Consider the following 13,607-nt stretch of genomic DNA (forward strand, 5'->3'; position numbering starts at 1 on the left):
TATAGCTTCACATAATTACTAGCCTAAATTGACTTAGAGATGTAAAGGTCTCTAAGTGTCCGAATCATTAAAAATATAAGTATGTACAATAAAATAAAAATAATAAAATGAATAAATACTTAGGGATGTAAAGGTCTCCAAGTGTCAGAATCATTAAAAATAAAATAAATAATTACTTAGAGATGTATATGGTCTCCAAGTGTCCAAAACTAAAATTAAATTAAACAATATAATCAAGCGAGAACATGATTGTCTCATGTGTCAATTCTACTGGACACTAGCATATTTAATTTACAATGAAAAAACAATGACGTTATCTATGAAAAGGGATCTTATTGTCGATGGCGGTTACGCCATTATTAACGATGCTCCGATATAAATACAATGCCGCGCGACGCTGTGCGGCGTTAGCGCCATCGCCAATAAGGTCCCTTTTCATAGATAATGCCCCAAATGATGTATATTTTCATGTACTCAGTACCTTTATATTTATTTTGTATTTTAATGATGTCTTAATGAAATAACTTGTGTTTTGTACCACTATGTTACCTACACGTCAGTGGCGCCTATCTCTATTAATTTAGTAAATATGTATACTCGTATGTATATATTGAGTATTCTTATTAATTCAATATAAACATTGTGTTAATATGGTACAGTTAGCATTAAATATATTGTGACGCCTGAAGTTTCAAATATATGTATCGTAACATTACTACCATAGAATTACGGATGTGTTACGATATATTTCGCTACTTTAGCCATCACTATGTAGATACTATTTGATGCTGACTGTATGTATCTGTCGTAGTCAGATCGTATTATCCGCCGTATTACATTACGGATAGCCGTTTTCAAAAACAGGGGTGTTTTGAAATGCGGCGTTTCGACGATTAGCCGGATTGTCATTGCGATAGGTTCTTCAATAAGGCGGCCTACGTTTAGCCGCATCGTACTACTATTTAGATTGTAGAGTGACCAGTTCTTTCGGTCGCCTACGTAACCGGAGTTTGACAATGTTTGCAATTTAATTTATTTATTACCAATTACCATAGCCCCACCGCACTACATATACAGGCTGTAATCTAAAACGTGATACAAGATAATCAAACCTTTTACTATGGGGTCAACTTTGTAAATTAACAATAAAAAAAATCTTTGCCATACATTTTTGTCTACCTCTCCTTGACCATTTCTATGGAACAGCTAATTTTTTTTTAATATTACAAAATTGACCCCATAGTAAAAGTTGTTAAAAATCATGAAAAGATTCAGGTATGATTATCTTGTATCACGTTTTAGATTACACCCTGTATATGTTTCTTTTCCAAAACATTTCCTTCACAACTTAAATAGACGGAGCCCTTCGGGCATCTGAAGCTACCTAACGAACCTAACTTACTTACCTACCTACGCTTTTTTCCCCAAAGTGTAATGTTTTACGGACGTCTCACTAAATCAATAGGTAGGTAGGTTAGGTTCGTTAGGTAGCTTCCGATGCCCGAAGGGCAAACCGCTCAGAAATAGGAACCCCGCGAAGCGGGGCTCCGTCTCGTTAAGTTGCGAAGGAAATGTTTTTTGAAAAGAAACAGTCCGACGAACTCCAGATTTGATGGACACCCCAGCGTTTTTCATAGTTTGTTGTTGTTATGTCAGGCAGCGCTACGAGTGTTAAAAATGGGAACTAAAAACTGTCAAAGCGGCGGAGGGCTAATGACTCGCTGTATTACATTACGGCTAGCCGTGTTGAAGAACGTATGGCGCCGAATACATTACGGCGGATTCTCATTCAGCCGCATTCAATCCGGCTAATCGTTGAACCGCCGCATTTCAAAACGCCCGTTTTTGAAAACGGCTAGCCGTAATGTAGGTAATACGGCGGATTATACGGTCCGACTGCGACATATCCAAAAGATGCCAGACGAAAGCCTTTCCAAAGGATATTACCAATTAGGCATTTTTATAACTCCAGAGACGCTTATCCTTTATGAGGAACAAAATATATAGAATTATCGGGAAGCCAAATGAAAAATCGGTAAACGGACCCTGGGCTGCGCAGTAATAGCTGAGAATACAACCGAATATTAATAAGACAGAGAGAGGTAACTTTTAAGTTAGGAGGTATTTTAAATTTAGTACTCCCGGCTTAGGCATTAAGCTCGACACAGAGCCGCGGGCGGATCCGGTCGCTCTGACACAGAAACCCGGTACGCCGCACTGACCCTAAACGGCCGGGTGCATCGACCGCATCTGGTACCCTTGCACGGCTTACGTGCAATGTTACAAGTGCACAGACTGCCTCTTGTAGACCCCACGTTGTAAAGGATCCGGTCGCTGTGACACAGAAACCCGGTACGCCGCACTGACCCAAAACGGCCGGGTGCATCGACCGCATCTCGTACCCTTGCACGGCTTACGTGCAATGTTACAAGTGCAGTGCACAGACTGCCTCCTATAGACCCCGCGTTGTAAAGGATCCGGTCGCTGTGTGACACAAAAACCCGGTACGTCGCACTGACCCAAAACGGTCGGGTGCAACGACCGGATCTCGTACCCTTGCACGGCTTAGGTGCAATGTTACGAGTGCACAGACAGCCTCTTATAGACCCCGCGTTGTAAAGGATCCGGTTCATCCGGTCGCTGTGACACAGAAACCCGATACGCCGCACTGAACTAAACGGTCGAGTGCAACTAACCCTTGCGCGCCTTACGTGCAATCTTACAAGTGCATCTTTACCACGTTGTAAAGGATCACACCGGCATAGTACGCTTTGTTACTTATAGAAAAGTACTCCGCGGGTCGCGTTACTTAGTTCCATTCTACAACGTTGTATACTACAACAGTTCATAGTAGCTCATGTGTTTATAGCTCAATCTTCAATGCTTCATGAGTACGTACATGTGTATGTATATATGTATGTATATACTTTATTGTACATAGAAATAAAAACACGAGAAACAAAAGTAGATATAATACCAATAACGAGATAAGATCGCTAGTAGTTTTATATGTTCCATCTAGTATTCGTAATCTGTGAATCGGTGGTTGCAGTTTTAGGTCAGGGTGTAGTAGATTGAATAAGTAAAAAAAACGCGGTCGATGTATTTGCTATTTTTATAACATTCTGCACAATATGATATACAGGGGAAATAGTAAAAAAACTTAAGATTTTTTTTCTATTTCCCCTGTATATCATATTGTGCAGAATGTTATAAAAATAGCAAATACATCGACCGCGTTTCGTACCCTTGCACACTCTACAGGCAATGTTACAGTCATAGTCAGTGGCTCTAGTTTTAGGTCAGGATGAGCGGTAATAGTATTTTATGCAACCGTTGTTTAAGAGAGGTCAAAAAAGGCGAGTGGCGTGAGTAACAATTTGAGGCGAAGCCGAAAATTGTTAATAAAGACGCCACCAGTACTTTTTGACTCAGTTAAACAACGTTGCATACAACACTTTTTCTACGACCAAGCACATTTAAAAAATATTTTTACTTAATTCAAGAAGTAGCAAAAATGGAGGGTACGGGCCGGAAAGAATGAATGAATGAATGAAATTAAAACAAAACATGTCTATGGTTCACTTATTGGTCAGAGATGACATTTAACATAAGGTTGGCAACACTGTATTTCATTCAATATTTTTTAAGTGGTCATTACACGAAGTATCGTAAAATCGCCAAAAAGATACTGCGTGTATGCACAAATTCTTTTTTGGGACATAGACTAAATACTTGTCTTGACAACTATAAGGTAGGGTTTTAAAGGTGTGTGCACGACCCTTTAAATGACAAATAAAAGTACGGGAGTAGAAAAAGGTAATTAAACCTATCTGAAAAATAGAATAACAGTCAACAGCAAATTAGGGTACGTTAAGAGCAGGGTTAAATATGTAGCCGCTTCTATACCACCACCACCACAGATATCTTTTTAATACAAGAAAAGGCGACTAATTTCAGTTTACAGTTTCTGAAAATTGATCCCCTAAGGTGGTAAAAAAAGAGGTTGAAAGTTTATAGCAACAATTAACAACTCGAGCAACAACCAACCGATACCGATTATTTATAATTTCCATACGATATAGATAATCTGTGGACTCACCTCGCCTCACCGCCCGCAGCGGTCGTGGCTACATAAATATCACATTCAGCGCGAGACTGACATTAACAGGACAGCTGTTGCCCTCAACGACAGTATTTAATTAGTTTTTATTGATTTTTGCGCATACAATATTCAGGGCTTCTTAGCCATAAGACTGACAGACCAGTTTATTTCGGTAAAAAGCCTTACAGCACTCAGTTTGATTGTTTTGCTTTCTTTTTTTATGCGCACTGCCAAGGAATGGAATTCCTTGCCGGCGTCTATATTTCCGAGCTCATATAACCCGGCAACCTTAAAATCAAGGGTGAACAGGCACCTTCTGGGCAGGCTCGCTCCATCGTAGGCCACGTCTTCGCCTCGGCTAGTCTGTGGCCATGAGGAAGCCCATTTATGATTAAAAAAAAAATGTCTTGGATAAAACGAATTAGAGACTGATCGAAATTGACATGACATAGTATGTTAGTAGGTATGAGAGTAAGATATATTTTATTTATAATTGAAACAAACATTATTTGAAAGAAGTTTTCTTGGTATTTTCATGAATAGACCGTAATATTATATTATTTATCGTGAACAGTGAACACAATAAAATTAAGAGATGTCGGAATAAGCTAACATTAAAAAATAAGCTGGATGAGAGATCATTTTATACATACATGTATTTTAGGTTTATTTCGTAAAAGTGACCCGCCCCGGTTTCGCACGGGTTAACAAATTATACACAAACCTTCCTCTTGAATCACTCTATTTATTTTATTTAAAAAAACGTATCTAAATTAGTTGTGTAGTTTTAAAGATCTAAGCATACATAGGGATAGACAGACAGCGGGAAGCGAATTTGTTTTATACTATGTAGTTAGAGATGTTTTTTTCAAAAAGATACTACTTAGTACCGTAAGAGGATGTATTGAGCTGCATTTATTTCCTATGTGGGCAGGGTACCAGCATGTATTAATGTGATGACATTGCAATACTGTGACCTCGACCTACTTGTCTAGAAAGGAGACACTGACAACGAGTCTTTAAATATTGATTACAGAGTTACTATTGTCTTAAGGGCGTTGATCCGTTGGATATACTTATGAGATCATATAAGGTCAATGTGGCTAATTCCGTCATAGGGACTATTCCGTCCACGAACGTATATTTCTTTGATTTTCAATCGTAGAAAAAAAAAGCCATCTGCTTTAGATTGCTGAAACTAAAAGCAATCGCTGCTTTGTCGCTGAAATTATCAATTTTGTTCGTTGTTCGAGAAAAACGCTAGTAGACGGAATAGTCCCTGTGACAGAATTATCCACATTGACCTTACTTAAGACAATAAACAATTTAGAAATGCTTTTTTGTTCTTTATAATTTGATGGTGTAGAACGATATCAAATTGCGATGGTCTGAGCAATTGAGCATCCAATAAGGACAACATTATAAGGAAGTATAGTATTACTAATTCTGTAGGTATAGGTATCTGCATTGTGCGTAGTAATTTACATTTTTAACCGACTTCCAAATCTAAAAGGAGGAGGTTATCAATTCGGTTGTATGTTTTTTATTTTTTTTATTTTTTTTTTATGTTTGTTACTCCATATCTCCGTCATTACTGGACCGATTTTGAAAATTCTTTTTTTGATTGTATGTATATGCATACAGATTGGTCCCGTTTTTGTCAAAACCCAGTTCTGATGATGGGATCCATGAGGAATCGAGGGAACTCCTCAAATCTTAAAGGCATACATATAGTGATTTTTGTGTTTTTATCAACAAATCAAGCATATACATTTAGAAACGTGACATTTGATGAAGTGGAACTGCTGATGATGATCAGAACGGAACTCTTCAACGGCGCATAGTTCACGTTTGGCGATTTGTCCTCTTCGTTATGTTTGTTAAGCAAGTTAAGTTTTTAAGCCACATTTTTGTCAAGCTCGAGTTCTGATGATGGGATCCATGAGGAATCGAGGGAACTCCTCAAATCTTAAAGGCAAGCGTATAGAGATTTTTGTATTTTCATCAGAAAATCAAGCATTTTTATTAAAAACTGTCGCATTTGATGAAGTGGAACTGCTGATGATGATCAGAACAGAACTCTTCAACGACCCATAGTTCACGTTTGGCGATTTGTCCTCTTCGTTATGTTTGTTAAGCAAGTTTAGTTTTAAAGCCACATTTCTGTCAAGCTCGAGTTCTGATGATGAGATCCATAAGGAATCGAGGGAACTCCTCAAATCTTAAAGGCATACATATAGTGATTGTTGTGTTTTAATCAACAAATCAAGCATATACATTTAAAAAGTAACATTTGAGGAAGTGTAACTGCTGATGATGACCAGAGCGAAACTCTTTAACGACGCATAGCTCGCGTTTGGCGATTTTTCCTTTTCGTTATGTTTGTTAAGCAAGTTAGGTTTTTAAGCCATATTTATGTCAAGCTCAAGTTCTGAACATGGGATCCATGAGAAATCGAGGGAACTCCTCAAATCTTAAAGGCACACGTATATAATTTTCTGTATTTTCATCTTAAAATAAAGCATTAACATTAAAAACTGTCGCATTTGATGAACTGGAACTGCTGATGATGATCAGAACAGAACTCTTCAACGACGCATAGTACATGTTTGGTGATTTCGAATTTCGACTTTGACTTGGACTGGGACCCGGACTCGGATCCAGATCCGGCCTCGTACCCGGATCCGGTTCGGACCCGGACCCGGACTCGGACACAGACCCGGACCTTGACCCGGAAAACCACTATGATACCTAAACTAAACAAACTACTATGATTACCTACCATAAAATGTAGGTATAAAGTATGATGAGGCCAAACCCCTCCCGCTCAAACCCCCGTACACCGCACCGCATGCGCCGTTAAGTGGGTTAGGTTAGGTTTGAACTGCTATCCTCACAGAACCAAACAAAAGTGGGTTAGGTTAGGTTAGAACTGCGAGCCTTACAGAAACGAAATGCTACTAGAAAAGTGGGTGGTTTTACCTCCTTTTCTACATAGCGCACCATCTACAATAATCTTTCACCGGGCCGCATAGAAGTCGGTTTTTTTTTCTTAAAAATTATATAAAGGACTATTGCAGCAATTCAATGTTTTGTTATTTGCTTGCCTAAGACTCCGCTGTCCGTCCGTCCGTCCGTCCGCGTCCGTCCGTCCGTCCGTCCGTCCGTCTGTCACCAGGCTGTATCTCACGAACCGTGCTAGCTAGACAGTTGAAATTTTCACAGATGATGTATTTCTGTTGCCGCTATAACAACAAATACTAAAAGCAGAATAAAATAAAGATTTAAGTGGGGCTCCCATACAACAAACGTGATTTTTGACCGAAGTTAAGCAACGTCGGGCGGGGTCAGTACTTGGATGGGTGACCGTTTTTTTGCTTGTTTTGCTCTATTTTTTGTTGATGGTGCGGAACCCTCCGTACGCGAGTCCGACTCGCACTTGGCCGGTTTTCATATATCAAATGCGTGCAGTACCTAGGTACCTACTGAAATAGTGCATGTAAGAAACGTCTTTGTGACAGAGGCATACGATTTAATTTTGCCTAGCCTAGCTGTGTTTATTATTTATACGTTACACTTATAAAAAAATATCTTCAATAACAATACATAAATGTCCGTTTCAAATTCCAAATAGGTACTAGTATGACGTTTAATTGGCCAATTAATTATCTAATCATCCTGTTTTTGTACCAAAAATGTGCTAAAATAACTGATGGGGTGATGGGTGGAGAATTTGGGGATCTGTCACTTTATATTATCTGGAATATAAAAATAGCTTAATCTAGCCTGACTACAGTAATCAAAGCACTTTATTTTGGAATTCTTAGGTACTTACTTTATGAAAAAAACAAGTTCCTGGCCGTAAATATTCTTACACTTCGCACATTAGCAGCCATCTTTTTTTATCTTAGCTACAGCCGGTTCTGGTACACAAATGACTAGCAATTTTAACCTATTGTTCCTGTGTGAACTTTTATTACAGGCAATTAAAAACAGGATCTAATGCAAAACCTCACTCAACAAATAAACGCTACTCGCCCCTGTTCCGCGTAACACAACCCCCATTTCCCCACGCCCGGTTCGTTTTAGCTTTTACTTATACCCGCTACCCTAATTTAATAATCAATGACATTTCTGTCCCCTCGTTAGTTTGTGTGACGTCGATATTAATAGGGTCTTATTCTAAACGCTTACCAAGCGCCCTAAGGGCCCGGCCACATGTCAGCGGTGCGACGCCGTTCAGACGCAGTAATCTGCGGTGCCGCAAACCGTTCTGCGGTGTCGCCCGCCGCAACGCAAAAACGGCGTGCGGCGCCGCGTGCGATGCCGCGCTGCATAGTAAAGAATAAAATTCGACTACGCACAACGGCGTCGCACCGCTGACATGTGGCCGGGCCCTAACAGCAAGACTTACTGAACAACAATGCACTTATTGTCTTTAGGAATTGTCAGTTATGTGAACAAAAGAAATGGCTCGCTACGCAAAACTTGCGACGGAAGATATGGCCGTCGCGCAGGTTTTCTCCTTTTATCTCAATAACTCTGAAAATATATTCCTGTTAAAAAAGTGGCTCGTCAGATTCCTCAGCTATATCACTACCTAACTACATATTTTATACTTACTAAAATTATACTGCTTTAGTCTGCAGGATAACAATATATGTACAACTGGAAATAAATGAACATTAGACATGTTTTCATGATTTTTTCCATCGAGCCAAATTTTACCTTTTCAAATTTTTGCTGGAGTCTGCCCTTGCAAATATAGGTACCTAGTCTATTTTCCGTGTGAATTGTTTCATGGCATTATTCTTGATTAAAATATGTACATAATACGAGTACTGGTAATCATAATCAAAGAGCGCACTTATATTGATTCTAATTCGCCTAGCCTCTGTAAGCAATTGAAATAGTATCTACCTAAATACAGTTTCGGTGAGTAGGAGTCACGATTAAATAGCAAATACCTTCCTACCAACTAACACCGAAATAGATAACAGTATTTATCAAATACGAAAATAAATAGCTTTATTTATAGATCATTTCACACACGGATTGGTAAAATATCCGGTAGCTATTTATTCGTCCATGTTGTTACTGTACTTATACCCATTCGATCTGATAGGCGTATATTTTTCCAATTTTTAACCGGTGTTATAATAAAACATAGGTAAAACATAGTTTTATAATAATTTTATTGTCCTACCATGGAAACTCAAGATAAACTACGATAAAACTGCCGAAAGGCTCGCCATGGCCCATATATTGCCCGCATTGCACCATCATGATACGTGAGACATGTTCCACTTCCAATCAAGTACCATCGATAACAGACTAGAACACATGTGTTCCGTCGTTGGCCCAAAAAAAAAATGAAAGTCGTCTGAAATGTTATTTATTTTTATAATTATTATGTTTGTGACCCAATAAGGCCTTTACCCTCTGGGTTAGAAGGTGAAACCTTGTGCTTCTTCTAAGTCTTGGGATTAGATTGCCGAGCAGATCCCAGCCTCCTCTAGAAAGCCGTGGCAAAAATGCCGGAACCACGCTAGGAAGGTGATGATGATGATGCCGATTTGTGTTCTTGATAAATATTCTAGATTTTACTGTAAGTAGCTATATGCCTAAATAATTACCTATGGAACTAGAAACAGCAGAAACTACCGTTTTGCTTACCTAGTCAATAACAAAGGCAAAACGCAATTTATGTGAAATACCTGATATCATTTTGTGATACGATCATACGATCGGGGCGATAGCGTTGCGTACCTACCTATTGAATTTGTAGCATTCATAAACATATCAAATACCAAAGTAAATTGGATTGCAAAGCGGGTTTTAAGTTAATAATATTTTAGGTAGGTACCTATACAACTTATGTTTTTATGAAACACACTAGGGAGCCGTTTCCGGTATTACACTTTAATAATATTAAACCCCGTATCGACAATTTTTATGACGTAAATACATTCTGAAGTTATTACAAAGTTAAACTCCACGTTTAAGAATAGGTATATGGAAAAATATCTATAATGATTATTTGCGGAAATAAGGACACAAAACTAATATCCTACGATAAGACCTATCGAATAAACTGTAAGTAGGTACGAGTAGGTAATTAGTCAATTCATTGCTTGCCTTTTATATAAACAGCTATGTTAAAGTATATGTACCTATTTAAGTGAACATAAGTATAAATGTATAAGTACCTATATTTATCCATTATGCTTAGTGCTGTAGAACCAATGTCTGTACCGGTATCCTTATCACTACTGTGAGTACCATAACCTAAAAGACAGCGTCAGGCTAGACTTCTAACGGTTGCTAACGGTATTTTTAGTGGGGAAAAATCTTATAAAAGAGGTGCAGACAAGAGGATCAACAGATAGTAACAAATTAGGTAGGTACCTATTGAAGAACGCGGACGGAGTAATTAAAACGTCTCAAGGATATTTGATAACCATGTTCGCAAAGCCCTTGGAAACTTTTCCGTCGATAGAGGATGCGGAACAAGACAATGCCAATGTGCGTCAATGTAAGTCTAAACAACGGAGACATGACGCGAACATAGACGCATTATTCGAAGTGAGACCAGCACAAATGCGGGAGCATTACATGCCTGTCTTGCCTGATGCAGTAGGTACCTTTCTGGCGGCAGTGGTCGTGTTGTCCTTAAGAATTTTCTCTCCTAAGATCATTGCCAAAGTTTCAAGTGCACGTTTCCTAGTCTGGAAGGTACGAGTGAAAGACAAAGTGACCAGCGGGCTCAGCACGGTTCCATTTTTATCGAATATCACTATGCCCGTCACTTTCGCACTTACTTGTTAGAAAGTGACAGGCATGGTGACAAACGATAAAGATGCGACCGTGCTACTAGGGCAGCAGCGGTGACAGCAACAAGGTAGTTACTATAGAATACCTATGTCAAAGAGGGAAATCAGAGCACTTCCAGCACAAGGCGTCACCATGTTTAGAAAGAAAAACCCCGTAAAAATTAATAAACTTGCAATAAAAATTCACTGTCGGATCGCTTTACCTTGAAATCTGTTACAGGAAACACAAGTATTACCAAGTAAATTACTTAAGGTATGAACATTTACATAAATGCATGCAAACTTATTAAAAAGTTATTAAACACTTACATTTTGACATCATGCAGGACCGGATTCATTCACCACCGCCGCTCTCCGTACCTTTAAAAAGCAACTATGTAAACACTTCTAGTTATAAATAAAAACTAAAACCCAGTCAAAATAAACGTTCAGAGCGCGCGCACCGACTGGTTACTGAGTACGTAATACATTATCTATTGCATTATCAAGCGAATAGCATAAATGTGTGCTTAAATGAGGCCGTGTTGTCAGAAGTTACGAATTCTCATGTAAGACAACAAGTTACTATGAGTTATATACCTATAGCAACCTATAGAGATCCCTCGTAAGGCGATGAATAGCTCCAGTATTCTTTATACACACACTTTGTACATTATCGTGCTAAAATGCCTATAAAACACCACCTATTTACACGGCAAATTTCTGGTTCTGACTTAAACTAAGATCAAAAACTCCTTCAAATTACTCGACTAGTTATTTGAAGCGTTCTATGGCTAGAGATGACCAGCCGGTAGCCGAAAAGGGATCATAATATCGATATTGTTTGCAAAAAATCATCTGTTTCATCTAAAAAACATTACTTGAGGTTGGTTTGAATAAATGTAACCTATTTTAAACACTCAAAATTTTAAAATAGGTTCTTTGCTACGAATATTGTAGCAACAAAGTATCTACAAGTTATTAAAAATCTGGTGTAAAACAACAATTTTGTGTCCAACCGAGCTAAATCCTGGTGTGATATAAAGGTCAAAATAAAAAGGTTCACCTTGAAAAACGTGGTCGTTTCACATTTACACTATATGCAACTGATTGTTATTTCTGTGTATACTGTATACTTCGCAAACCCCCCACCGAGATAAGGCGCGCGGCACTACGCCATTAGTTTTGACAATAGAGCTATTGTTTTTAAATGAAATTGTTGAATTTCAGCCAGTCGACACGCTTAATTGAAAAAGGTTGGATAGTTCAAGGATTTATATTTATTCTATAGTTGGTCAAACCAATTTTTCAGTAAATAAGAACAAAAAAAACTATACTCCTCCTTTTCTTTTGGGTGCCAGTACTAGTACTGGCACCCAAAAGAAAAGTAAAATCCAGTAAAATAAGAAGTGATTCTCTCTGTCTATGTTTGAAGTAAGACAGTCCTTTGACAAACTGTAAGTAAGGTTTTATCGGTTTTATGTATTTTATTTTCACTTAGGTACCTCGCGAAAATGACAAGTCTGTGACCTAGGTACCTACTTGCAAGTTAAAAACGCTAAGCAGTGACATTTAAGTGGATAATCGGTAAATCAGGGATCAGTCCCGGCTAAAACTCCAATCTATGTTGAACCATTGACGAATATTTAATACACTAATAGAGTTAGACCACCGAGATAACTCTGCAACGATTTTAATAGCACACGCAGTGCAAGTGTTATTTTAAACCTCTATGAAATGATGTCGTGTAAATAAAACAAAGAGTCAGACCAGAGACCACCAATATAAGTCTGCAACGATTTTGATAGCACACGCAGTGTTATTTTAAACGTCAAACTTCTATGAAATTATGACGTGTAAATAACACTTGCACTGCATTGCATACAATCAAAATCGTTGCAGACTTCTCTTGGTCTAACTCTATTTGGTTGATCATACGTCTGCTTAGATGTGTAACTATGTAGGTAGATAGGTACTTACTATAAGAACTAAGTATTGCAAATAAGTAGGTATTAGTGTTTTTCCTTAACATTGCATTGTACTAATGATGTAATTACATTAGTATTTCCTGACATCTAAGTATTCTAAGTACATAATAAATAGATATATGCCTTCGACTCTATAATTTCCGTATAAAATGTCGTGTCATTCGAACATATCATCGATTTTTACGCTTTACCAAGGACTATGTCTCGTGATTTAGTGGCGTATTATATCATTGCCTAACTCAAGCACTATACTTAAACCCCTAGGTTTCTAATAAACCTAAATTTATAAACATCAGTAGGTACTTACCGAGTCACTAGAGCTGGATTCGTTCTAAAAATTCACTACACACAACCCATTTTCTCCGATAAAACTGCCTAAAACAATCTAACAAGAAATTGTTTATGTACACGTGAAATCGATTGTACTATTTTCTGTTACCATTTGAAATAAAGTCGACCTATATCTACAGCGTTACTTATTATATTTTGACTACTCTTGCTATGATCACAGTATTTTAACTATAAATAGATTGTCTATAAGTTAAGTACTTTATTGTAAAAGCACCGCAGTGAGATCGCTACTACGGTGTACACTCCGGGATCAGACCATGGCAGCCGCATCGTACGACTAAGTTTTTCATTGCGCATGCCCGCGCAGTTTTCAGGTTATCAACTTTCCCTTTCACTTCCCCCAAAACAGAA

General features: G+C 38.2%; 1 protein-coding gene across 2 annotated transcripts in view; it reads right to left on the minus strand.

Annotated features, from left to right (window-relative positions):
- Positions 1-13,607, minus strand: part of LOC134654103 (long-chain-fatty-acid--CoA ligase 1) — a 63,095-nt gene extending 49,488 nt beyond the window's left edge. Inside the window, exons 1-2 of one of the 2 annotated variants that reach the window (XM_063509529.1) lie at positions 13,213-13,607; positions 11,248-11,298 (exon numbers count right to left, since the gene is read on the minus strand). In XM_063509529.1, the coding sequence (XP_063365599.1) occupies positions 11,248-11,260 (13 nt within the window). In that variant the 5' untranslated portion in view covers positions 11,261-11,298; positions 13,213-13,607. Of the gene's footprint in view, positions 1-11,247; positions 11,299-11,983; positions 12,003-13,212 lie in introns of those variants that run through there. The other variant, XM_063509530.1, reaches the window with a different exon arrangement.

The sequence above is a fragment of the Cydia amplana genome, chromosome 14 (assembly GCF_948474715.1).
Source record: "Cydia amplana chromosome 14, ilCydAmpl1.1, whole genome shotgun sequence".
Classification (NCBI taxonomy): domain Eukaryota; kingdom Metazoa; phylum Arthropoda; class Insecta; order Lepidoptera; family Tortricidae; genus Cydia; species Cydia amplana.